This window comes from Petromyzon marinus, chromosome 56, assembly GCF_048934315.1.
Source record: "Petromyzon marinus isolate PM22_M1 ecotype Great Lakes invasive population chromosome 56, UKy_Petmar_22M1.pri1.0, whole genome shotgun sequence".
In the NCBI taxonomy this organism is placed as follows: Eukaryota; Metazoa; Chordata; class Hyperoartia; order Petromyzontiformes; family Petromyzontidae; genus Petromyzon; species Petromyzon marinus.
The window spans coordinates 1,136,323-1,162,759 of NC_133722.1; the positions used below are offsets into that span (position 1 = coordinate 1,136,323).

General features: G+C 52.5%; 1 protein-coding gene across 1 annotated transcript; it reads left to right on the plus strand.

Annotated features, from left to right (window-relative positions):
* LOC116954648 (uncharacterized) lies at positions 1–24,606 on the plus strand. Its single transcript, XM_076052434.1, has 5 exons — positions 1–129; positions 15,851–15,986; positions 18,318–21,466; positions 21,890–22,161; positions 23,724–24,606. The coding sequence occupies exons 1-3, from the start codon at positions 16–18 to the stop codon at positions 19,409–19,411; spliced, it is 1,344 nt and encodes a 447-aa protein (XP_075908549.1). The 5' UTR covers positions 1–15; the 3' UTR covers positions 19,412–21,466; positions 21,890–22,161; positions 23,724–24,606.
* Positions 24,607–26,437: the final 1,831 nt, after the last annotated feature.

The following is a 26,437-nucleotide window of genomic DNA, read 5'->3' on the forward strand; positions in this document are numbered from 1 at the left end:
ACGACACGAGGAGTCATGCTCGTGTCGCGGGCGGGCGTGCGGCCACCGCTACCACGCGCCGCCACTACGACACAACAACAGCAGCACACGGCAGCGGTGGAGGCCGAGGTGGCCACGGTGACGGTGCCGGTACTCCTGCTGCTCCTGCTGCTCCTGCTGCCCCTGCTGCTCCTGCTGCTCCTGCTCGGCTCACGCGCACAGCGCCGTCTGTCTCTAGCTCGCGCCCCTGAGATGTTCTTCCGGTTTACTGGTTTCGAGAGGGGAGCGCAAACCCGCACAGCTCGGCTAGGGCAGTGTGGTGTGTGGGGATCGGAGTGTGATTGGGGTGTGTGTGGTGTGTGGGGAGTGTAGTGTGATTGTGATGTGTGTGGTGTGTGGGGAGTGGAGTGTGATTGGGGTGTGTGTGGTGTGTGGGGAGTGGAATGTGATTGGGGTGGTTGTGGTGTGTGGGGAGTGGAGTGTGATTGAGGTTGTATGTGGTGTGTGTGGTGTGTGTGGGAAGTAGAGTGTGTAAGGAGTGGGATGTGTGAGGGGAGTGTGGGGTGCGACCGGAGTTTGATTCTTGCTCACGACCAACACCAGTGACGATTATCTAAACCGGTCCTGGGCCTCCTCCCCGAGGTCAACTCGGCCTTTAATGAGTACCTTTGGTGGTGTGTAAACATCGCCACTGGAGATGCAAAGGCGGTCGGGCGTGGTGCTGACCACCTATCCACAACCCCTCAACAGTCTGTTAAGGCTATAAGGTGGATCTCTGTCTTAGTGTGTGGTGGGGGGTAGTTGGGGGTGCCCAGTCGCCCTGGTAGCAAGACCTCGTGTACGTGGTCAGCGCGCTTCAGCACCACCAAACAGGTGGACAGCTCCTCCACTGCTCACACTGCGGCACTGCAGTCACGACTCCAATACTCTCTCACTGCTCTCACTCCTCAACTGCCCTCACTGCTCAACTGCTCTCACTCCTCAACTGCTGTCACTGCTCTCACTGCTCCACTGCTCTCACTGCTCCACTGCTCTCACTCCTCAATTGCTCTCACTCCTCAACTGCTCTCACTGTTCCACTGCTCTCACTACTCCACTGCTCTCACTGTTCTACTGCTCTCACTGTCCCACTGCTCTCACTGTTCCACTGCTCTCACTGTTCCACTGCTCTCACTGTCCCACTGCTCTCACTGTTCCACTGCTCTCACTGTCCCACTGCTCTCACTGCTCCACTGCTCTCACTGTCCCACTGCTCAACTGCTCTCACTGCTCTAACTGCTCTCACTCCTCAACTGCTCTCACTGTTCCACTGCTCTCACTGCTCTCACTGCTCCACTGCTCTCACTGTTCCACTGCTCTCACTGTTCCACTGCTCCACTGCTCTCACTGTCCCACTGCTCTCACTGTTCCACTGCTCCACTGCTCTCACTGTTCCACTGCTCTCACTGTTCCACTGCTCCACTGCTCTCACTGTCCCACTGCTCTCACTGTCCCACTGCCCTCACTGCTCCACTGCTCTCACTGCTCTCACTGCTCTCACTGTCCCACTGCACTCACTGCCCTCACTGTCCCACTGCTCTCACTGCTCAACTGCTCTCACTGCTCCCACTGTTCCACTGTTCTCACTGCTGCACTGCTCCACTGCTCTCACTGCTCCACTGCTCTCACTGCTCTCACTGCTCTCACTGCTCCACTGCTCTCACTCCTCAACTGCCCTCACTGCTCAACTGCTCTCACTCCTCAACTGCTGTCACTGCTCTCACTGCTCCACTGCTCTCACTGCTCCACTGCTCTCACTCCTCAATTGCGCTCACTCCTCAACTGCTCTCACTGTTCCACTGCTCTCACTACTCCACTGCTCTCACTGTTCCACTGCTCTCACTGTCCCACTGCTCTCACTGTTCCACTGCTCTCACTGTTCCACTGCTCTCACTGTCCCACTGCTCTCACTGCTCCACTGCTCTCACTGTCCCACTGCTCAACTGCTCTCACTGCTCTAACTGCTCTCACTCCTCAACTGCTCTCACTGTTCCACTGCTCTCACTGCTCCACTGCTCTCACTGTTCCACTGCTCTCACTGTTCCACTGCTCCACTGCTCTCACTGTCCCACTGCTCTCACTGTTCCACTTCTCCACTGCTCTCACTGTCCCACTGCTCTCACTGTCCCACTGCTCTCACTGCTCCACTGCTGTCACTGCTCTCACTGCTCTCACTGTCCCACTGCACTCACTGCCCTCACTGTCCCACTGCTCTCACTGCTCAACTGCTCTCACTGCTCTCACTGTTCCACTGCTCTCACTGCTGCACTGCTCCACTGCTCTCACTGCTCCACTGCTCTCACTGCTCTCACTGCTCTCACTGCTCCACTGCTCTCACTCCTCAACTGCTCTCACTGCTCATCTGCTCTCACTGATCTCACTGCTTTCACTGTTCCGCTGCTCTCACTGCTCATCTGCTTTCACTGATCTCACTGCTTTCACTGCTCTCACTGCTCTTACTGCTCCACTGCTCTCACTGTTCCACTGCTTTCACTACTACACTACTCCACTGCTCTCACTGCTTTACTACTCCACTGTTCTGAGTGCTCTCACTGCTCCACTCTTCTCACTGCTCCACTCTTCTCACTGCTCCACTCTTCTCACTGCTCCACTGCTCTCACTGTTCCACTGCTCTCACTGCTTCACTGCTTCACTGCTTTCACTGCTCTCACTGCTCTCACTGCTCTCACTGTTACACTGCTCTCACTGCTCCACTCTTCTCACTGCTCCACTGCTCTCACTGCTCCACTGCTCTCAGTGTTACACTGCTCTCACTGCTCTCACTGCTCCACTGCTCTCACTGCTCTCACTGCTCTCACTGCTCTCACTGTTACACTGCTCTCACTGCTCCACTCTTCTCACTGCTCCACTGCTCTCACTGCTCCACTGCTCTCAGTGTTACACTGCTCTCACTGCTCTCACTGCTCTCACTGCTCCACTGCTCTCACTGCTCTCACTGCTCTCACTGCTCCACTGCTCTCACTGCTCCACTGCTCTCACTGCTCCACTCTTCTCACTGCTCCACTGCTCTCACTGCTCCACTGCTCCACTGCTCTCACTGCTTCACTGCTTTCACTGCTCCACTGCTCTCACTGCTTTCACTACTCCACTGCTCCACTGCTCTATCTACTCAACTGCTCACACTGCAGCACTGAATTCACTGCTCCAATACTCTCACTGCTCTCTTTGCTCCACTGCTCCACTTCTCTCACTGCTCTCAATGCTCCACTACCCTCAGTGCTCTCACAGCTCCACTGCAGTCCATTCCTAAGACAGCACCAAGAGTGCCAGTGCTCTCTCTGTTGGAGTGAGCTCGAGCAGAGAGCATGGGCGCGCTGCGGTGGCTAGGAGATATTAACTACCCCGCTTGTTATACAGGAAGTCGTGGGTTCGATCCCAACCCTGACGCCTGCTGTATATTTGTAGTTTGCGTGTGTGTGTGTGTCTCTCTCCCGTGGTCGCGTAGATTTTTCTCCGGGTCCTCTGGTTTTTCCCTCCACATTTTGAATCAACGTCACGCGTTTCGAGTATTCGGCTGCTATAAATCTCCACATGATGATAAGCCACTTTGTTGAAAAAATAGCTGTCGTAGTTCAGTGGGGCCTTACCTGGCAAAAAAAATTGTTTAGTAGATGATCGTTGAGCTGTTGCAGTCATCTGAATCGTAAACAAACCGACGACAGGAGGATGAGAATCTCACCAACGCTCTTCAAGTCAACCTAATGAACGTGAACAGCTGGCAGAAGAAAAAATCAATAGGTAAAACAATACCCTACAGAAGACACGCTCACCATATTTGAGGGCTTTTATGCACACAATTGCTCAGCTGCAGGCCTTAAAGTCTCAAAATGCCACGTGGCCAGCAAAAAACCCACAGCACGATCCGAGTTTTAACAGAGAGTTGACTGGTCGCTTGATTAGAAACAACGTAATTATTATTAACTCTTGGGGGAAGGGGGGGGGGGGACGATGACGGGAGATGGAATTCCAAAGTGGAGCGGTGCGAGGGAAGAAGCAGGAAGAGAAGTGAGCTGCAGTGTGGTGAGTGGGTGAGCGAGTGTGTGTGTGGATGAGTAGGTGAATGTGTTGTTGTGAACTGCAGTGTGGTGAGTGGGTGGGTGAGTTAAGGAGTGAGTGGATGGGTGACGGGTTGTGTGAGTGGTTGAGTGTGTTGTGAGCTGCAGTGTGGTGAGTGGGGTGATTTAAGGAGTGAGTGGATGGGTAAGGGGTGTGTGAGTGTGTCGTTGTGAGGTGCAGTGTGGTGAGTGGGTGGGTGATTTATTGAGTAAGTGGGTGAGTGTGTTGTGAGCTGTAGTGTGGTCAGGGAATGAGTAGATGAATGAGGGGGTGTGTGAGTGTGTTATTGTGAGCTGTAGCGTGGTGAGTGGGTAAGCGAGTGGGTGAGTCAGTGGGTAAGTAGGTGAGCGAGTGGGTGAGTGTATTGTTGTGAGCTGCAGTGTGGTGGGTGTGTGAGTGGGTGAGTAGGTGAGGAAGTGGTTGAACACAGTCTGTGGGTCGATACGGACAGTCTAGTAGATCAAGTATTCATCACGATTCTGGTAGTGAAAATTAAATTACGTTTTATGTTTCAGTCATTAATACACACGCATATACAAGCCTCATTGATCATTTGTTGATTATGAAACGAGTGTTCGGAGGATCTGGAGAAAAATCCACGCGACCGCGGGGAGAGAGACACGGAAACTCCAAATATACAGAAGGCGTCAGGGTCGGGATGGAACCCACGATCTCCTGCATACTAGGCGAGCGAGATAACATCTCGCCGGGGAGGATAATTTCTCGAAAGCTGAACGTGTATTGCGATGTGCGAGCATGCGGTTGAGCAACGTTCTTCATTGCAAGGCTCCGCGGCCCCTGGTGGCCTTCAGTGCGGCCCCCGACAATACACAAAGAGTGAGAACACCCCCCACCCCCCCATTATCACCGTGCTGCTGTCAAACTTCAATGGATTCAAATGTGGCGGCCCTCGCACTGATGATGTCTTATTGGCGACAGTGGCCCCCTCCATATAAAATGAGTAGAGAACGCTGAGGTCGAGTCAGCTCAGTCGTGCTGATGCATTATCAGGGCACCGCGGTGGCTCGGAGATGTTAACTACCTCGCCTGGTATGCAGGAGGTCGTGGGTTCGATCCCGACCCTGACGCCTGCTGTATATTTGGAGTGTGCGTCTCTCTCTCCCCGTGGTCGCGTGGATTTTTCTCTGGGTGCTCCGGTTTTTCCCCTCCACATTTAGAATTAACGTCACGTGCTTCGAGAGTATTTGGTGCTTTAAATCTCCACGTGATGATATCAGCCACGTCGTTGACGTATAGTTTGTGATAGCCAGGTCGCTTCTAAAAAAAGATATACATAGCAATCATAGGGCCCTTACCTAGTAAAATTTAAATAGTTTTACAGTTTAGGTCTCCCTTATTTCAAATTGGGATTGTGGTCTAGGATGTGTGGTGATAACTTTAACATTGTTTTTGCTTTTGGTTTTCGTGCCATTTCTTAATTCGTGTATTATTTTTTTAATGTTGCTCGGTAGTAGTAGTCGGGGATTTCATTTGCTCGGTGTGTGTACGTGTTCCTAGTTGAGTTTCTAATAAACTTTTTTCGTGGGGTTACATCGCGTAAATAAAAATGCGTCGTAAAACTCGCCACCACCACCCGTCACAGCCAATAAGTCAGCTTTGTCACGAGCTCAAAACGTGCCAATGTGGGTCTAACCTGGTAAAACATAAAAAAATGTAAGTTCAGTTTTTTTATTGAAAGGGGCTCAAGTCGAGGGGCGATTCCCACCACGCTAGCCCTCGCGCCGCTATGGGCTTTGTTATTTATTTCGTTTCGGGCTTTGGCAGGTGTTTATATAGCCCCCCAACCCCCTTTCCAACCAACTCATGTCTGATAGAGAGGCGCTGACACTGAGTAATGATTTTTCAGGGTTATAGCCCCCCCCCCCCCCCAACGCATAGCTCCCATCAGCCAGGAGCTCAGAAAGCGGCCACTGATTAGCATTAAGGGGGGCTCACAAGCCCCGCGGACTGCGAGGAGAGCGGACGAGTGTGAGATTCTCCAACGCAGATGGATCGCGGGCGTCCGTGTGATTTGTTGGAACGTAATAAAACGGATGCAGAGGGGGTGGTGGAGGGGCTCACAGGCCGTGACTCATCGCTGATGTCCACAGACACACAAATTCACTTTATCTCGCAACTTCACACGTAGATTTATTATTTATCGTTTTTATTTTTTCCAGTGAGAGCTAGCCAAGCAGCATATTTCTCGATGGGAAGGATGCAGAGGACAATGCAAATAGAGCACAGACGTTTGGGACGCTGCCCGTGTGGAATGACGCATTCGGCGATGTTACAGTGGATAGACGTCGCTGGCTCGCAATCAACAATGTCCGTGTCCATAGGACGTGTGCTCAACGCCTGTATACGAGGGTAATTGAACTCGACTTTCTTGCGTTACCCGGTAACCGAATGAAAAACAGTTTTTTCTGGTCTAAAACGGTGACCGGTTTGCTGCACATACTGCATAGGCATGTTGAGGACTCATTTCTTTGAAGCTGCTTTTGTGTGTTTAGTTTGTTGTCCATTCCCCTGTACCTCTGATTCGCACGGTTGGCTACATACGGTGCAAAAGAAGTTGAACATACACACACACACACACATCGCACCTCCGATTACTGCGGTTGGCTATGTACGGAGCGAAAGAAGTTCAACATACGTAGGTACACCGCACCTCCGATTAGCACAGTTAGCTACGTACGGTGCGAAAGAAGTTCAACATACACACATACACCGCACCTCCGATAACTGTGGTTGGCTATGTACGGTACGAAAGAAGTACATATAAATAAATGGTATGTAAAAAATGGACGTCAACTCGCTCAACACGAGCAGCACACCCGGTAGAGTCACAGCCAGTGGATGAAACCCAACTTGGAATCTGGCATCTCAGCAGTGCCGGATGCCGTGCCCTGGAACCCTGAAACTACCTCGGCCATCAGCTATGCTGAGAGCGACAACGACACCACTCATCCCACAAACCACTCATCCCACACACCACTCATCCCACATACCACTCATCCCCCCACACACCACTCATCCCACACTACTCATCCCACACACCTGTCCCACCACACCTGTCTCTCCACACACCTGTCTCTCCACACACCTGTCCCCCCACACACCTGTCCCTCCACACACCTGTCTCTCCACACACCTGTCCCCCCACACACCTGTCCCTCCACACACCTGTCCCTGCACACACCCGTCCCCTGACACACCTGTCCCACCACACACTTGTTCCTCCACACACCTGTCCCCCACACACCTGTCTCTCCACACACCTGTCCCCCCACACACCTGTCCTCACACACACCTGTCTCTCCACACACCTGTCCCTCCACATACCTGTTCCTCCACACACCTGTCCCTCCACACACCTGTCCCTCCACACAAACCCTCCACACACGTGCAATGCATGTTTTGAAGCATCCCATCAGTTACGTGGCCTACTAGGAGCGACTAATTTGAGCAGCGTCGATTGAATGCGAGCAAACTCTGGACCGGTTTCGACATACGGCGTCTCATCAGCAGAATCGCATTGAACCAATGCCGGTGAGCGGCCAGATGCTGTCAGGCAAATACCCTCTGGTTCAGATTCGAGTTTCAGTTCAACAGAGTCTAACGTGACACATGGCACACAACACGATGATAATTCGCCTCTTTCTCCCGACAAGGAGCATCAACCATCACGCGGACTCCGCCGCTCATCCTCGCAGTATCGGCTTATGGCTAACTGCCGGACAAAGAGCTACGCTTCGGCGACCGTCTGGAACACCCTTCCATCAGGAAGCCGCTGGAGCTATGCACTTTCAAATCATCTAGATTAAAATACTGATTTCTTTATAACTGCTTTATATGTTTAGTTTGTTGTCCTTCCCCTGCACCTCCATTTAGCGCGGTTGGATATGTATGGTGCGAAAGAAGTCCAACATGCATACAACATGTATATACCATACATACAACATAAATACATGATAATTAGTTTAGATATAGACAATATGAAAGCCACAACACAAGAGAGTGGCAGGCAATTCATCTCCTTCGTACAAAATATAGACTATTGAAATATTTTATTTTATTTTTATTTTACCAGGTAAGGCCCATTGAGCTGTATAGCTCTTTTTCAGAATCGACCTGGCCATAAACGATAGTTCAATGAATTGGCCTATGGCATAGAAATTTATAGGAACAGACAAATACTCTAAATGTGTGATATTGATTCTAATTGTGGATGGAAAAAACCGGAGGACCCGGATGAAAAATCCACTCGACCACGGAGAGCGAGAGACACGTAAACTCCAAATATACACGACTGTGACGGAGCAGTTTTTTTCGTGCGTGGATCTGTGTCTGTGATTGATGATCCAATAAAAGTGACGGGCACAATTAGAGCGCCGTGACGGACACACTGCCACGCTAATGATTGCGGGTTGGGAGTGAAGCGGTGCCGGCAGTGTCGTTCCGTTGTGTGTGCATGTTGAACTTCTTTCGCACCGTACATAGCCAACCGTGCTAATCGGAGGTGCGGTGTATGTATGTTGAACTTCTTTCGCACCGTACACAGCCAACCGTCGCTGCTCCCCGCGAGTGGCCGATAGACAAGTTATTTAAGTTGGCAAGAGGTTGCACCTGTGTCTATGTGTATGTGTGGGGAGCGGTAGTGTAGCGGTGAAGCGCGCTGCGCTATACCAACCCCGGCCACCCGAGTTCGATTCCCGCTCACGGCCACCGGTCGAGGTGCGGTCCACCCACCCCCTCGTGTGCCGCAGTGCCGGTCCTTCATAGGTGTTGCTACTCGCTACTAACAGCACTTGCCCCAACAGTCTGTTACAGGGTACCTGGGGGCGGTGATCTTTGCCTTTGTGCGAAATTGGGGAGCGCCAGCTGCAGTGGTGTCTCGTACTGCCCTCACATCTCCAGCGAGGCAGCCGAGCACTGCACTGATAGTTGGATGCCCGGTACCTGGCCTGAGGCACCACGCGCCTGGCGCCAGTTCCTCATCTCGGATGGGCGGTGGGGGTGTGGGGTGGCACCTTAGCAGTAAGCTCTCCCACAGGAGGAGGAGAGTGAATCTGGGAGGTGCAGGCTCCACCCCAGCGCCAAAACTGTCCATGGCTCAGATATTAACAAACTCGCCCGGTATGCAGGAGGACGCGGGTTCGAACCCGACCCTAGCTCGTGATGCATATTTTGAGTTTGCATGTCTCTCTCTCGTCTCTGTCTCTTTCCGTGGTCGCGTGGCTCTTTCTTCCGAGTCCTTCCACATTCAGAATTAACATCATGCGTTCAGAGTATGTGGCTGCTATACATTTCCACGTGATGATAAGCCACTTGGTTGAGCTGTCATTTGTTATAGCCAGAGCTACATGGCTCAGTGGGCCTTGTCTAAACATCGGCACTGGAGAGACAAAGGCGGCCAGGTGTAGTTGAGACCACACCCACCTTCTCGTGGGCACTGTTAGCCTTGATAGGTGCTTGCTAACAGCACTTTCCCCAACAGGCTGGAATCGGGGGGTGTTTGTCCTTGTCTCTGTGTGCAACATGTACGAGTGAACATGGACGTGTTGGCATCCGACAGTTCAACTAAGTTGTGCACGCACGCCCATGCATAGGCGTGTCACCGATGGCAGCCCGGGTCACAGGGTGACTTGTGCATAGTTTGGGCTCCCCCAAGATCAATTAAAAACTATCCCAATTTCAAGTTTCAAGTTTTTCAAGTTTCATTTATTAGGTATAGCCCTGTGAGCCATGCGGCTCATGAGTCGGGTGCAACCGCAACAAAAATATAAACAGAGAACATCTTAAAGCGACGACGCGCAACAGAAACATCCTGGATAAAAACCAGCAAATATTCCAGAAAAAAAACGACCAACTGCACAACCACCGCCGTAACCACCACCGTTGGCGTTGTGCGCGTACCTAAATAAGCTATTTTTATATTTTAACTGATAAGGCCCACTGAGCTGCTACATAGTTCTATTTCAGAAGCGGCCTGGCCAGAAATGATGGCTTAACGAAGTGGCTTATCATCACGTGGAAATGTATAGCAGACAAATACTCTAAATCAGTGTTCTTTATTGCAAGGCCATTGGCGACCCTTTGTGGACTCGAATGCTAGCCTCGATATGTGCTTGCTAACAGCTATCAAGGCCCCCGACAATACACACATGAAAACACCCCATCATCATCGTGAAATACGCAATGGTTTCACATGTGTGGCGGCCCTCACACCAGTGATGTCTTATCGGAGAAAGTGACCCCCCACCCCCATCTGAAAATTAGTGAACAACACTGGACTTGAATCTAACCTATATCATGGGTGCCTGGTGCTGTGTGACAGAGCTGGCATCATCACTACGCTATTTTCCACGTTGGGCCTAAATAGGTGCTCGCTCACAGTAAGTGCCTCCGGTGCTTTCATCCGAGCCGAGAGGAGGAACTTCGTCTTTGTGTGCAAGTGGGCGAGGGCGAGCGGCACGTGACATGCGCTCACCCCTTCGCGCCGTGATGAATGGGCGCTCTCTCTCCCCTTCATCATCCCGAGGCTGGTGGAAATTGATGGCTCAAGCATTTCCCGTGGCGCGTCCCGTGCCTTCCAACCTCCCAGCTGGCGTGGCGTGCCGAGGCGTGCAGAGAGGCGCCGCGCACAAAAGCAAAGATCCCCCGTGTAGCCTGAACGGACTGCAGGAGCAAGTGCTGTTAGCGAGCACCCATAAAGGCCGGCATGGTACACGAGGAGGTCGGTGGCCAACACCACGCCCGGCCGCCTTTGTTGCCCCCAGCGTCGATGTTTACACAGCGCACCAGGTACTCATTTGAGGCTGAGTCGACCTAGTGGAGGCCCAGGGCCAGTTCAGAAAATCGTAACCGGCTTTGGTGGCTGTGAGCGGGAATTTTACTGGGATCGCCGAGTACGGAGCACAGCGCAGCGCCAAGTATTGCACGACCGCTCCCACCACACGGTCAATTGTAAATGCCTCCGGCAGTATGGTTGTTTAGCACTGAAGAATCACATGGGTCACTTATTTTGGTTTTACAAAATTAAAAAAAAACCTCGTTAAAATATGAATAGTCAAATAATTCAGGTCATCCACCGACCCCTCCCCCCTGGGATCGGCTAAATTGAGTTGTAATGTGGGTCTTCGATGGCTCCCAGAGGCGAGCGTGACGCCGCACGGACTCCCGCTGTGTACGACCAGACACTGCTGCTACCACGCTTATTGTCACAAACGATGGATGATGCGGGCAGGATTGCGATGGTGTTTACAGTGAGAGGCAAACATCCAGCTGCTGAACAAACACTAAAATAGCTACAGATACATTAGGGCGCCACGGTGCCTCGGAGATGTTAACTGCCTTGCTAGGTATGCAGGAGACCGTGGGTTCGATCACGACCCTGACGCGTTTCGACTATTTGGCTGCTTTAAATGTCCACAATGATGATAAGCCACTACGTTTAGCTATCTTTTGTGATCGCCAGGTCGCTTCTGAAAAAGAGTTACATAGCAGCTAAGTGGGGCCTTACCTGGTAACAATAAACAACAATGAGACTCTATCCTGGTCTGCTGAGCACCCACCTGGTTTACAAACAACATCAACGCGGAACTGAATGTTGTACTGTAACTTGATGTAGTTAAAATATTGATGTAGTATATACTTAGTTTTTTCACATCGGTTTATTGTATGATAGTTGGGTAGTTGCAGTCCTTTAGCGTCCATATACTAAATGCCTCTGTTGAGATGTAAACTTTGACTTTAACATAGCTATTTTCGTGACCAGTCATATGCTAATCCCTCACATTAACATCATGTTAATCTCCCAGTTACGTGCTAATTCCTGACTTTAACACCCTGCTGATCCAACACTTTAACACAACTATTTCAATGTTAAATTCTCCTGTTTATATGTAAACTCCTTTATCAAGGCGCTTTGCCTCTCCCACCTAGCTTTTAAAGACGCTGTGAATCTTATCAGCAGTCATTGAAGCTCTGTCGTCCCGACAGTTCTGTTCCTTCACCTGAAGAAGACTACTTGTGTTGTGGCCGAAACGTCGTGAGAATTTTATGTTTTATTATGTTTTATTTTTATTATTTTATTTCCATTCTACGTGACTTCACCGAAAGAACCAAGAAGATGAATCCCTGCAGTCACGAAAGCTTTAAATCGAAATTTAAAGCAGATAACGTCTGCTGTTTGTGGTGAAGTTAACTTTTGCATCACAAAAGCACAGTATAATCACTATGGTTAAGAAAGCCTATCACCTTTATTATCGCTGTAAAATTGGAGATCAGGACAAGATGTGGACCCCGCACATACTGTATGCTGCAACACTTATGCAACTACTTTTCACCAGTGGTTGAACAGGAAAAGGAAATGTATGCCTTTTGCAGTGCTAATGATTTGGAGAGAGCCAACAGATCATATCAGCAAGGTTAAGTGAAGCTAAGATAAAGAAAGGTGTCTTTGTTGGTCCTCAGATTCGTCAACTTCTTCGAGATGATGCATTTGATAGTGCACTGCATGGCAAGGAAAAGACGGCATGGAAAGCCTTTCGGTTAGTGGCAGAACATTTTCTCGGAAACAACAAGACAGACATCTACAGGGATTTGGTGGAAAACCTCCTCAAGGCATACAAAAACCTTGATTGCAACATGTCACTAAAGATACATTTTTTGCACTCTCATCTAGATTTGTTCCCATCGAACTGCAGAGCAGTGAGCGAGACGCATGGTGAGCAATTTCAGCAGGACATTTCAACACTGGAGAAACGCTATCAGGGCAAATATAGCCCATTAATGCTTGCAGACTATTGCTGGACAGTGACAAGATATGCTCCATTTAATAAATATGTAGTGACATCACGGGATGTCACTGTGCCGTGCCGGCCTTCGAGAGGCACGGCGTGCGATGTAGGAACATCGCGGACACCACAATGATGTGGGTGTAGTACCGGCCCTATAGGGGCTCGGTGAGTGCTGGTTGATAGCGCTAGGTGGCACCACGCTTGGCGTGCAGTGCCAGCCCTACAGGATAGGGTGTGGGAGTGCCAGGGTTACTAAAGGCCATGGCACTCTGGTTGACCCGAGAGGACACGTGACCGGTTAAGTCTACAAAGGGGCCCCAAGTGGGGGCTAGAGGTGATCACGTGGTCCGGGTCCAGATCCTGCTCAAGGATTCTGGAAAATGGTCGTGGCCAAGGGCGGAGCCGGCCACGCCGCAGAGAATATAAGCCGGGTCACCCAGAGGGACTGACGTTGTTGTTCATCTTGAAGAAGCTTTCGTCAACGTCCTACGTTCTATCGAGTCTCCAACATGTGGACCGGGACCCAAGCTGCAGTCCAGTCCATTGTAGCTAGTTACGTTGTAATTAGTGTAGTTAGCCTGGTGGTCACCACCATAGGTTGTTATTCTGTTAAGGGACAGTTACCCCGTGTGTTAGAGTTAAGTAAATGTGTTTCCTCCAAGAGTAAGTCTGCGACTCAGTTGAACTCACTACAAATACAAGAGACAAGCCAAGAAGCGCCAATTAGACACTGAATAAGGACTCAACTATGTAACTTTTTTAATAATAATACTTTTTTGCCTTTTGTTTCATAATACATTTTATGTATATAACCCTTTTGCTGATTAGAAAGTGTTACATGAATAGGACAGGTGGCATGTTATCATGTAAAGCACCCATAAACACACGAAAATACCTAGGTTTACAATTTATGAGTACAACTCTATTTACACAATATACATAGATGTAAAAAACTGAAATATCTTGGCAACAGTAGCCAATCAGTTGTTTGAATTGTCATATTTGAACTTGATTTGAAGCTTTCGTAACTGCAGGAATTACTCTTTGGTTCTTTCGGTAAAGTCACGTTGAAACAAAATAAAATAAACAATAGAATACGACATTTCAATTGCAACACAAGCAACCATCATCAGGTATGAATGAATGAGAAAACAAACCTAAACTTATAAATGTATTCTGTTATTTATTTTCTTTTTTTTCTACCTGACTTTACCGAAAGAACCAAAGAGTAATTCCTGCAGTCAGGAAAGATTCAAATCAAGTTTGAACCACCTCTACGGGGAAGATTTCCACACAACTCACACTTAACTTCAAATTTAGCAATCTTTGGAAGAACGTAATCAACCAGGAAAAGTGTTAACTGTTATGTTAGCCGACTCTCTGTGTTGCATTGCATTACATTTCTAAGTTTACTAGGTTTGTTTCTCAGACTTCCTATTTCTAATTTTTTTACCAGGTTTGTCAAGTTCTAATTTCTCTCCTCCGGCCGCTCTCATTGACATACTAATTTATCTGCCCCCCCCCCCCCTATATAATGCCCCATCCCAGAGACGTTGTTTGTCTGTCTGTCTCTGTGTGTCTCTCTCTGCGTGTGTGTCTCTCTATGTGTCTCCGTGTCTGTGTTTTTTCTCGATCTCAAATTTAGCAATCTTTGGAAGAACGTAATCAACCAGGTAAAGTGTTATTTTTTGTGTTAGCCGACTCTCTGTGTTGCATTGCATTTCTAAGTTTACTAGGTTTGTTTTCTCATTCATTCATACCTGATGACGGTTGCTTGTGTTGCAATCGAAACGTCGTATTTTGTTATTTACTTTATTTTCTTTCTATGTGTCATATTTTATTTAGCACATCAAAATCCATATTAAACAGGACATTTCATCTATGAAGCAGACGACGTCTAAAAAATTGTAGACCAGTGTAATTACTGTTACAACCTAGTTTGGGCTAAACATAAACTTGATAACGAATTATGTAAGTTATATTGAAGTATTGAACCAAAGGATAATTCAGAAGATATACATATTACGAATTACGTCAATTGTCCACGACCAAAATACTGTAATGTATTCCAGGGAGATAACCAGAGCTTGCCCGACCGCCTTTGTCTTCCCAGTGGCTGGCATTGCATGCTGCAGCAGTAATTCCTTTTTAATAATAAGTCGACCTAAAGAGGGAGGAAGGCCGTTTCACTTAAACACATGGACAGAACACACACACCACATCAAGGGGCAATTAAGTGGGTCTGTGCCCACATAAATCGTGGGCTGACCTGGAGGGAGGGGAGTTTTATCAGGGTTATGACATCAGATGCCAGGATGTCTGCGGAGCCCGAACCAGGGATGAACTCATGCTGACCCGATGGATGCACCACGTGTGCAAAGGTGGGATAAGCTTCGGGCCTTAATGTGTCTTAGGCAATGAATTAAATACGCTAGAAATTCCTAGTTGGCTGTGAGTGGGACTCGAACTTGGCAAAACCAGGCTCAATAGGAGAAGGGATAAACCTATACACGAACACCCAGAGGGGGTGGGGTGGGGTAACCAATGCTGTCTCACACTTAAACACGTGGACAGCACACACACACACCACATCGAGGGACAATTACGTGGGTCTGCGCCCACACAAACTGAATGACATGCGGAGGGAGGATGGTGTTAATGATACCAAGCGCCATGATGTCTACAGAGCCAGAACAAAAGGCCATTCAAGGCTGGCCGGATGAATGCTCTAAGGGTGTGAACGCGGGAGGAACATCTAAGTCATTATATGAGGTAGAAAATCCTGTATAATGGCACACAAAAATCACACAAACCAGTTTTGTGTTGGCAGGCTCCGGGACTTGCCCTTGTAATCGGCAAAAGTGTGGAGCTTCTGCTAAAAGCAGACGCAAGTATTTTTGGAAGGTTTCTCTTACGTTTTATTTTGGTTTCCTTGTTGTTTGCTTCTGAAGTCACTTGCGGAGACAAGGTTGCTCACCGCAGAAGACCTTCCCGGAGGAGACGCGCGACGGCTGTTTGTGTGGTGCCGCCGTGACGGAGCAGCTCCGTCGGGGGCCGTACCCACCGCCGTGACACCACCACCGGGGGGTGACAACCCCCCCCCCCCTCCGCACGAATGCACACACACCTCGTGTAGAGCCGGGAGGGAAGGTCACCTGGCCGACGGGTTTTTATTCAGAAGCCCCTAATGGGATCAAGCTTCATGGTTTTCTGCGGCCGGGAAATTGGGTGATCTTCCCCCGTGGCTGACATGCACCGCGGCGCCGTGACCTGATATTAAAGTTACGTGGTCACGGCAGAGGCCGTTGAGCCACCGCGAGTAAAACCGCACACACACAAGCACGAGTCAGGAGGCCAAGGGGGTGCGGATCGGAATGCCTTTGTTAGGATCAGAGATCTAGATAACAAAGGGATAAGAATAGCCGACATCTGAATGGACAGGGCGGCACGAGGCAGGGGAACAGCGATACGCCTTTGTCAGGTAGAATTAGGGACCCCAATAAGAACGGGACTGGAGCATTCCGAAATCTGAATGGACAAGGCAGCACGGAGCGTGAGAACAGCGGAACTCTTTTGTTACAGGTAAGATTACGGATCCGAATGTGAAAGAGACGAGAATAACTCGGCCTCTGAATGGACAGGGCAAGCACGGGTGTGGAAGCATCTGAATACCTTTTGTTCTAGATAAGGTCACAGATCCGAATATGAAAGGCAGGGGCGAGCAAGTGCAGGATGTGCGATACCTTTGTGATAGGTAGGATAAAAACGCAGAGGCTTAGAGTAGCGAGACCAGAGTTCTTCTTCAATATCATCGTGGTCCACGGAGCAGGAGAGCCAGCCGTTCGAGACGTCCGTGTGACGAGCTTCAGCGCAGCCAGGCTCAACCCTCTATGGAGACGACCCGCAGCCTCGTCCTTCTACATCCATCAGTGCAGCAGAGTGGAAGTAAGCGTGAGTAAGAGAGAGAGGTAAGATGGAGGCTATTTAATCGAGGGTAGAAAGTGGAGCGATTGGCAGGGTGAATTGAGCCTAGGATTCCCGAAGGATAGGCTAGGGGGCCTGCTGACTCACACAATCACACGTAGTTAATGGGTTACTCGCGGTAAATAAAATAACTGGTAGGGGGACAAACTGGCTCGTGTGGTCTTTTGGAGGGTGAAGAGGAGGGTGGAGAGTGTTTTGTGTTCGCGCGCATACGCGACTGTTTACGGTGGTGTTTAGCGCTCGCGTACCCGTACGACCGTTTACGGCAGTCCTTAGCGTGCGCGTGCCTACGCGGCTGTTTATGGTGGTGGTTAGTGCTCGCGTACCCGTGCGGCTGTTTGCGGCGAATAAGGGAGTGTAGCGCTTAGCGCTCGCGTACCTGTGCGACTGTGTTGCGGTCGCGTGTCTGCGCGATTGCCTATAGCGAGGTAGCGAGCTAAGCGCCTGACGTGCGCGTATTCGCACGGCTGTTTAAACGGCCCTTTAAATCAGAGCGGAGGGACTCCCCCCAATCTGCAGCGGGTGCACGGCAGACGCCCCTGGCCCCCCACCCCCGACTCCCCACTCCCTCGCGTGTGATTGGTGCCCGGGACTCAGCAGGGAGCAGCATCGTGGTTGTTATTGCCTGAGCGCGTAGAGCGTGTGTGTGAGTGAATCACGTATCGGCGCGCCGCACTTGTTCGTTCACGCGTGGGATGGGTTTTACTTTGCGAGCACGCTCACCGCAGCACGCCGCCGATCTTGCGTAGCACGCCGCAAGCGCAAAGCGTACGAGTCGCCAATTGAAACATGCCCACGCGGGCAGCCGCAAAGTCGGGGGCACAAGGGGGCGAAGAATTAGGGGTTGGTAGCCCGGACCCCACAGAACAGCCGGGGGGTAGTGGGACGAATTTAACGGGGGAGTCGGGGGACCATGGCCCCGACAATTCGGTGATGGCGGGGGACGGTAGCCCCCACAGTTTGGTGTCAGAGGCGGCACGAACCCGCAGCGCGTTACCCCACGCAAAAATAAGACATATATTCACCGGCCAGGGGACCCCGTCATGGAAGGCGTTTGCCCGCAACGTTTTAGGGGCTAAAAAAATTAGATTCCGACCACAACACCCAGGGACGCGGTGAGAACGGGCGATTGGCTGTGGGAGCTGGTGGCGGGAATCACGGGGGCCACATCGCTGGTAGAAGGACAGGTGAACGGGCAGCGCACCCGGATCCTACTGGACACGGGGGCGGTAGCCTCACTCGTGAGCGCCACGCACTGCAGCGTGCTCGGGGTTGACGTGAGCCGCCTGCAGGCCCCGGATCACGCGCTGCACACAGCGAGCGGAGCCAGGATGGGGTTGCTGGGAAGGATCTCCCTCGAGGTCCGGCTCGGACACCAGGTGTGCACACAGGAATTCTACGTCTCGAGTGTGTTGTGCCACGGGTGTATTGCAGGTACGGACCTCCTGGAAAAGCTGGGGCTCAACGTGCAGTCCCGCCAGCGATGCACCACCGCGGAGGGCAGCGGGGAGCGGATGCCGTTCCTGGGACCCGAGCCGAATCGCCCCCGCTTCACACCCGTGGCCGCTACGCTGGTGTCGGCCGTCACCATCGAGCCGCTTGCCGAGATGCTGGTGCCAGTGGCAACCCCCTCCACTGACCCCACACACCGACCATCGGGCGAGGTGATGCTAACTCCTCACCCGGAGTTTGCAGCGCGGTACGGAGTTGTAGGGTCAGCCACGCTGGTGAACACAAATGGGGGCCGACTGTTTATGCGAGTGTTTAACCCACACAGTACCCCAGCAATGCTACGAAGACGCACCACGGTAGCCACCATACACCCCCTGCTCGCGCAACACTCTAACAACTCGGTGTTTGCACTCTGGGCGGAAGACCCTGGCCACCCCGAGGACAACCAGGATCTGGCCTGGCGGGTCGGCCCGACCCCCCGGGCCGAGATCGTTCCCTTGCATGATGCGTTACATGTGCCTTGGGCAGATTTACCTAAGGGGGAGGCCGATCAGCTGCGCGGGTTGTTGCAGGAGTACGCCGACGTGTTCAGTGAGCACGATTCAGATGTAGGCCGGACAGACCTTGTTAAGCAACAAATTGACACAGGTGCAGCCCGACCGATCAAACTCCCCGCATACCGAGTGGGCGCGCCTGAACGGACCCAGATCAAAGAGGAAGTCGCGGATATGCTACATGATAACATAATCCAGCCCTCGGTGAGCCCTTGGTCTGCCCCGGTGGTGCTAGTGACGAAAAAGGATGGGTCGACCAGGTTCTGCGTTGATTACCGCAAGTTGAACGCAGTCACCCTCGGCGACGCCTTCCCCATACCGCGCATCGACGACACCTTTGACAGCCTCGCAGGAGCACGGTATTTTTCCACCCTCGATCTGGCATCCGGGTACTGGCAGGTGGAGATGGCAAAGGAGGATCGGCCGAAAACCGCATTTACCACCCCGATGGGACTGTTCGAGTTTCGAGTGCTTCCGTTTGGACTCACTAACGCGCCCGCGACGTTCCAGCGGTTGATGTAGTTGGTGATGTGGGGCTTACAGTGGCAACAGTGCCTGATTTACCTGGACGACGTGATAGTGTTCAGTAGAACTCTGTCTGAGCACTGGTCCATGCTGCGAGAGGTGTTTCAGCGACTGCGAGCAGCCCATTTCAAGCTCAAGCGTTACATTGCGCAGCGCGAGGTGGGGTACCTCGGACACCGAGTCAGCGAGGCGGGGGTGTGCACCGATCCGGAAAAGGTGCGTGCCATAGTGGAATGGCCACAGCCAATGAACCTGAGGGGGATCAGGTCATTCTTGGGGCTCGCCACCTATTATCGTCGATTTGTAAAGGGATTCAGTGAGATTGAACGCCCCCTCACCCAACTCACCTGGACGGGGGCCTGCCAGACGGCCTTCGCCACCCTCAAAGACCACCTCACCCACACCCCCACCCTAGCTTTCCCCGATTTCACCATGGATTTTATTTTAGACACCGACACCTGCAGCAGTGGGCTTGGCGCGGTGCTGTCACAGGTGCAGGGTGGGACGGAGCGGGTCATCGGATACGCCAGTTGGACCCTGAGTGGGGCCGAGCTGAATTATTGCATGACCCGTCAAGAACTGTATGTCGTGATCTTCGCGTGTAAACAATTTCCGCCGTATTTGTACGGCAGGAAATGTCTGGTGCGCACCGACCATTATGCCCTGCAGTTCCTCCTTACGTTCAAGGAACCACGGGGGCAGATAGCCCGATGGTTTGCGCAGTTGCAGGAGTACAACCTGCAAATCGAGTACAGAGCTGGACGTACACACGCAAACGCGGACGCCTTGTCGAGGCAACCCGTGGTGTGCGCCGAGACAAGGGCGGATGAAGTCTGCCCGTGCTTCACGGGGGGCCGTTGCCAGATCCCCAGGAGCGCACCGAGACTAACCCCCCTCCAGTGAGAGACAGTGCAGTATGTGCAACCGAGACCCTGGCAGGGGGAACCAGGGACCCGGGGGACCACTCGGTGGGCACGGAGCCCACACCCCGGGGCCCGACGGGTCGCTCAACCCCACCCGATCGGATCCAGGAGGACGTCGGCTGCGCCTTCCCGGGCCTGGACGACGAGCAGCTGAGATGGACCCAGCTGCAGTATCCAGATCTGGCAGCAGTGGAGGCGGCCCTACAGGAGAAGGACACCCTACCAGGACCCTGGAGTGGTTTGTATGCCGGGTTGTGCGTACAGAACGGGGTGGTACGGGAACTAACTGAAGCCGGCCAGCCGGGATGCATCTGCGTTCTCACCCAGGTGTGACCGCAGCTGCTAAGACTAGTGCACGACCACCCACTCGGGGGCCATGACGGGGAACGGTGCACTCGGGAAACGCTGCGTCGCCAGTATCTCTGGCCCAAGTTGGCACAAGACGTGGCCGCCTGGGTGCAGGGCTGCCGCGCGTGTCAGCAATGCGGGCCGAAACCAGCGCGATACCAGGTACCCCTGAGACTGTTCCGCGTCAGCCGGATGAACCAGCTGGTTGGGATCAACCTGCAGGAACCATTCCCGCGATCCCACCGGGGCAACCGATATATTCTCGTAGCGGTGGAGTACTTCACACGCGATCCCGTAGCGGTGGCCATCCCCGATAAGACAGCCCTCGTAGTGGCCCGAGCGTTCGTGGAACACTACGTACTTAAGCACGGGATCCCCAAACGAGTCATTACTGACCAGGGTAGTGAGTTCGAGGCAGAGCTATTCCAGGTGCTGTGCCGGGAGTTCGAGATCCAGAAGGACCGAACTACGGCATATCACCCCCAGGCAAATGGGATGGTAGAGAGGATGAACCAGACCCTAGCCGGGAAGCTTAAACGCATGGCGGCCGCGAATTAACGGGACTGGGACGAACACCTCCCCTATGCTCTGTTCGCCTACGCCACCACAGTACACACATCTACGGGACAGACGCTGTTCCTAATGATGTTTGGTCGCGAGTCTCGCCTGCCCGCAGATCTACTGTTCGGTGTCCCTCTGCCACAACGGGAGGAAGGGAGCCGCCCCAGGGAGCACCTGATGGAGACCCTCCGAGGAGCTAGGGTCCGGGCCAACCCGCAAGGTGAGACCGCGCACCAGCGGCAGGAGCAGGGCGCCCGACCCCGAATGGAGCCCCCCTTTTACTCGGCGGGCTTTAAGGTGTGGTGCACACCCCTGTCGTCGGGACCGGACATGTAGGGAAGCTAACCACCTACTGGTGAGGACCCTGGACCGTGGGGCGACAGATCTCCCCCTGGACGGTACTGATTCAGGGGGGGGAGAGGGGACGGGAGAGGGTAGTCAATGTCCGGCGACTAAAACCATGGAGGGCGGCCCCAGCGAGGGAGAACCCCGTCGTTCGAGAACCCCGAAACGCCGGGGTCCCCACACCCCCCATACCCGGGGGCCTCGCACGGAGCCCCGGGCCCCAGGGGGTCCCGACTCGAGCCAGGAGAGACGGGGACGACGGCCCCTGAACCCTACCACCCCCGAGTTTGTCTCCCAGCCCGCAGGGACCCAGGACCGGAGAGAACCACTGGAGTGGAGGAGGAGACCGCCACCGGAATCCCGAGAGACGGAGCCACCACCGCCGAAGCCAGCCACAAGAGCCGGACGAGTCCCGCGGACCCCGCGGCGCTACCTCATAGGGGCAACCCAGGCGAGGTGCTCCAGTCAACCCGGGACGGGGACTGGCACCTCGGGAGACTGTGTGGTGCCGCCGCGGCGGAGCAGCTCCATCGGGGGCCGTACCCACCGCTGTCACACCACCACCGGGGGGTGATAACCCCCCCCCCCGCACGAACGCACACACACCCCGCGTAGAGCCGGGAGGGAAGGTCACCTGGCCGATGGGTTTTTATCCAGAAGCCCCTAATGGGATCAAACTTCATGGTTTCCTGCGGCCGGAAATTGGGCGATCTTCCCCCATGGCTGACATGCACCGCGGCACCCTGACCTGATATTAAAGTTACGTGGTCATGGCAGAGGCCGTTGAACCACCATGAGTGAAACTGCACACACACAAGCACGAGTCAGGAGGCCAAGGGGGTGCGGATCGGAATGCCTTTGTTAGGATCAGGGATCTAGATAACAAAGGGATAAGAATAGCCGACATCTGAATGGACAGGGTGGCACGAGGCGTGGGAACAGCGATACGCCTTTGTCATAGGTAGAATTAGGGACCCCAATAACAACGGGACCGGAGCATTCCGAAATCTGAATGGAGAAGGCAGCACGGAGCGTGAGAAGAGGGTAGAAAACGGAGCGATAGGCTGGGTGAATTGAGCCTAGGATTCCCGATGGATAGGCTAAGGGGGCCTGCTGACTCACACAATCACGCGTAGTTAACGGGTTACTCGCGATAAATAAAATGACTGGTAGGGGGACAAACTGGGTCGTGTGGTCTTTTGGAGGGTGAAGAGGAAGGTGGAGAGTGTTTTGTGTCCGCGCGCATACGCGGCTGTTTACGGTGGTGTTTAGCGCTCGCGTACCCGTATGACCGTTTACGGCAGTGCTTAGCGTGCGCGTGCCTACACGGCTGTTTACGGTGGTGTTTAGCGCTCGCGTACCCGTGCGGCTGTTTGCGGCGAATAAGGGAGTGTAGCACTTAGCGCTTGCGTGCCTGTGCGACTGTGTTGCGGTCGCGTGTCTGCGCGATTGCCTATAGCGAGGTAGCGAGCTAAGCGCCTGACGTGCGCGTATTCGCGCGGCTGTTTAAACGGCCCTTTAAATCGGAGTGGAGTGACTCCCCCCAATCCGCAGCGCGCGCACGGCAGACGCCCCTGGCCCCCCACCCCCGACTCCCCACTCCCTCGCGTGTGATTGTTGCCCGGTGCTCGGCAGGGAGCAGCATCGTGGTTGTTATTGTATGAGCGCGTAGAGCATGTGTGTGAGGGAATCACGTATCGGCGCGCCGCACCTGTTCGTTCACGCGCGGGACGGGGTTTTACTTTGCGAGCACGCTCACCGCAGCACGCCACCGAACTCGCGTAGCGCGCCGCAAGCACAAAGCGTACGAGTCGCCAATTGAAACATGCCCACGCGGGCAGCCGCAAAGTCGGGGGCGCAAGGGGGCGAAGAATTAGGGGTTTGTAGCCCGGACCCCACGGAACAGCCGGGGGGTAGTGGGACGAATTTAAAGGGGGAGTCGGGGGACCACGGCCCCGACAATTCGGTGATGGCGGGGGATGGTAGCCCCCACATTTGCACACCCAGCTACTCTCAGCTGTTGGTCACGACCGTGCGACGTGCCAGACAAGAGTGGTGATGAAAGTTTCTCTGCTGACGAGCTGCGAGCGCCTGACCAGCGTGGTCACTGCACACCCCTTCTGCAATTCCAGAAGGCGATGGCGAGCTGGTAGCGTGCTGACGCGAGAATGCCAAGCACACTCCCGCTGTGGACTGACTTGACAGGCAGACAGCCCCGAGTGGATGCCAAGCTGCAGGCTCGCAACATCCAAGACTACCAATCAATGCTCCCTCGCGGGGCCCGAGGTATTTTCGGTACAGAGAAGAACAGAAGACTGACTCTTACACACACACCACGTGACCATACCGCTTGCTTGTGGTGACACGATCCTTATGCAAGGATCACACATAGACGAACTCACGCCACACTATCCGTTATAACTAGCGCAATTGGCATGATTGCCCCCGACACACACACAACACGCATATCAGTGTGAATATTGGTTTTGAGGTGTTAACTGTTTAATTTTAATGTTGCAATTCGATTGGTGGTATGCTGTGTTAACCATTCGAAAGCATTGCGTTTTTATTAACCTGTACGCGTGCATAAATATGGTTGTTTAGAGGTGCTAGCCGTTGTTTTCTTGATCGCATCGTCTTATGATTGGTGGCTGCTGTGTTAACCCTTTGATAAGCATTGTGTTTTCCCGTGCGTATGCAAGGAAATTGTCGTTTAGATGCGCGCCATTGTATGTTAATCACATAATCGTCCGACTCGATCGTTGATGTTTCCCTAACCAGTTTAGAAGTCATTTTCCCACACATTCGGAACGAATACTGCCATTTTGCGGCTTTGCCTATTGTTCTGATCACGTGATCATGTGATCTGACTATTAATGCTTTTATGATCATCCAGTACGGATTGCTGAGTTACGTATTTTTGCATGGGCACTGTTGTCGGTATTCTGATGATAAGGGCTTGATGTCAGAGTAAGTGAGATTGAAGTTGCTTAGATTAAAACAGGTTTCTGAGTGCTTCTTTCCTAAACTTGTGCATCATTGTCGTAACGACGAACTTGTATCCTGCGGTGAGATCTTAAACCCGAGACCTGACATAATTACACCCATAATTGTTTAAGCAAGAATCAGAATTGTTAAAGCGAGATCAACGATATTATCAGGATGGGTGATACATACCTCCAGAAAACGAGAGAGACAATAATAATCGGAACACATAACTGTACACACAACGAGATCACGCATACATAATCAAAACAACCGCCATTTGCCACTAGTGGCAGTGACGTCACCACGGTGCTTGTGCCAGGCTATGTGCACGTTGAGGCCACGTGAAGTGTCAAACACCCGCTGGCAGGAGGTCACGGGGCAGACCCAGGTGCCATGGGTCTAGTGACTGCGATGACTGGCCGATGCACCACCTGTTCCCCTTACTATGCCAACTTGCTGTTCTTTAGCCACCCGGCACTCCGTTCATTGTTGTGAGCATCGCTCCTCCACCCTCCATTGTTGTTGGAGGGTGGCTGCCTCCAACTGCCCAGTAGGATCCTTCACTAGCTTCCTCTACGGAGGTCAATCTTGACACCACTGGTACAAGTCATCGGCAAGTCCACTCAGCTCCACATCCTCCTGTACCATATCACTCCATCTCTTCGTAAAGCCTGTGCCATGCCCATTAAGCCCCGTCTATCCGGCTGAACAAAAGCTGTTTAGGCATGCAGTGGCTGGGCATGCGGGCTACATGACCCAGCCAATGCAGCCTTGCCTGCCGGAGGAGCTCACCGATGGGACTTTGTCCAGATGTTTCAAGGATTTTTGAGCTCATCACACAATCCAGCCTGGTTAAACCCAGGATGGATCGTTGGCAGGCCAGTCTAATTATTTCTAACAGGCGAAGACTTTCCATTAGGGGGGGTCCACGTTTCACAAGCGTAGAGAGGGGAAGGCATAGCTGTGGCCAAGAAGACCTGAAGCTTCGTGTGTAGTGACAGATCAGGAAGCTTCCAAACAGCGTTACACAACCCTAGAAAAGATGCCGCTCAACTGATTCGGAGTGAGACCTCTGCTGTCAAACCGGAGCCGCTCATGAGCACACTTCCCAGGTATGAGAAGCTCTCCACTCTCTCCACAACTGCCCCATCACCAATTGGGAGTTGTGGGGGTGGAGTGTCCGATGGTATAATATACCCAGGCAGGTGCTTAGTTTTGTTGGGGCTGATGGTAAGGCCCCATCTTTTAGTGGCACGCTCCAGGTTCAGCAGCAGCGAGTACAACTCCTCCTCTGAGTGAGCAGCAATTACCAGATCATCGACATACATAACATGGTTGACCAATAGGGAGTCATCCCTTGACCACACCCGGGCATTGATCAGCCTCCCATTGTATCTGTACCAGATGGAAATTTCTCCGGTACAGCAATCGAAGGCTTCAAGAACACGAGGTCAAAATGATGTAAAATCACGTGAGAGCCAGAGGACATCCCTGTCGCACTCCAAGGTGACCAGGGAATAGCTCCGACTCCCGTCCAAGTAGTTTTACCCTGGTTCGCTAACCATCAGAGATTGGCTCACCATTCTTCCCCCTAATGATAGTAATAGGTGTGGCGCTGCAAGTTCCTTTTTTATGGCATTAAAGAGTGATTTGTGGTGGTGGGCCACTGAGGCAGGTCCTGGGAGTACAACCACCACCGGAGTGGAAGAATGGCAGGCGCATCTTACAGATAACAAGTCGATGGTCAGTGGGCAGATCAGCTCCACGGTAGGTCCTGGTATCAAGGACATTGGCCCGCATCCACTGTTCCATCACTTTGTAGTCCAGCAGATGTTCTTGCTTGGACCCGGCATGCATC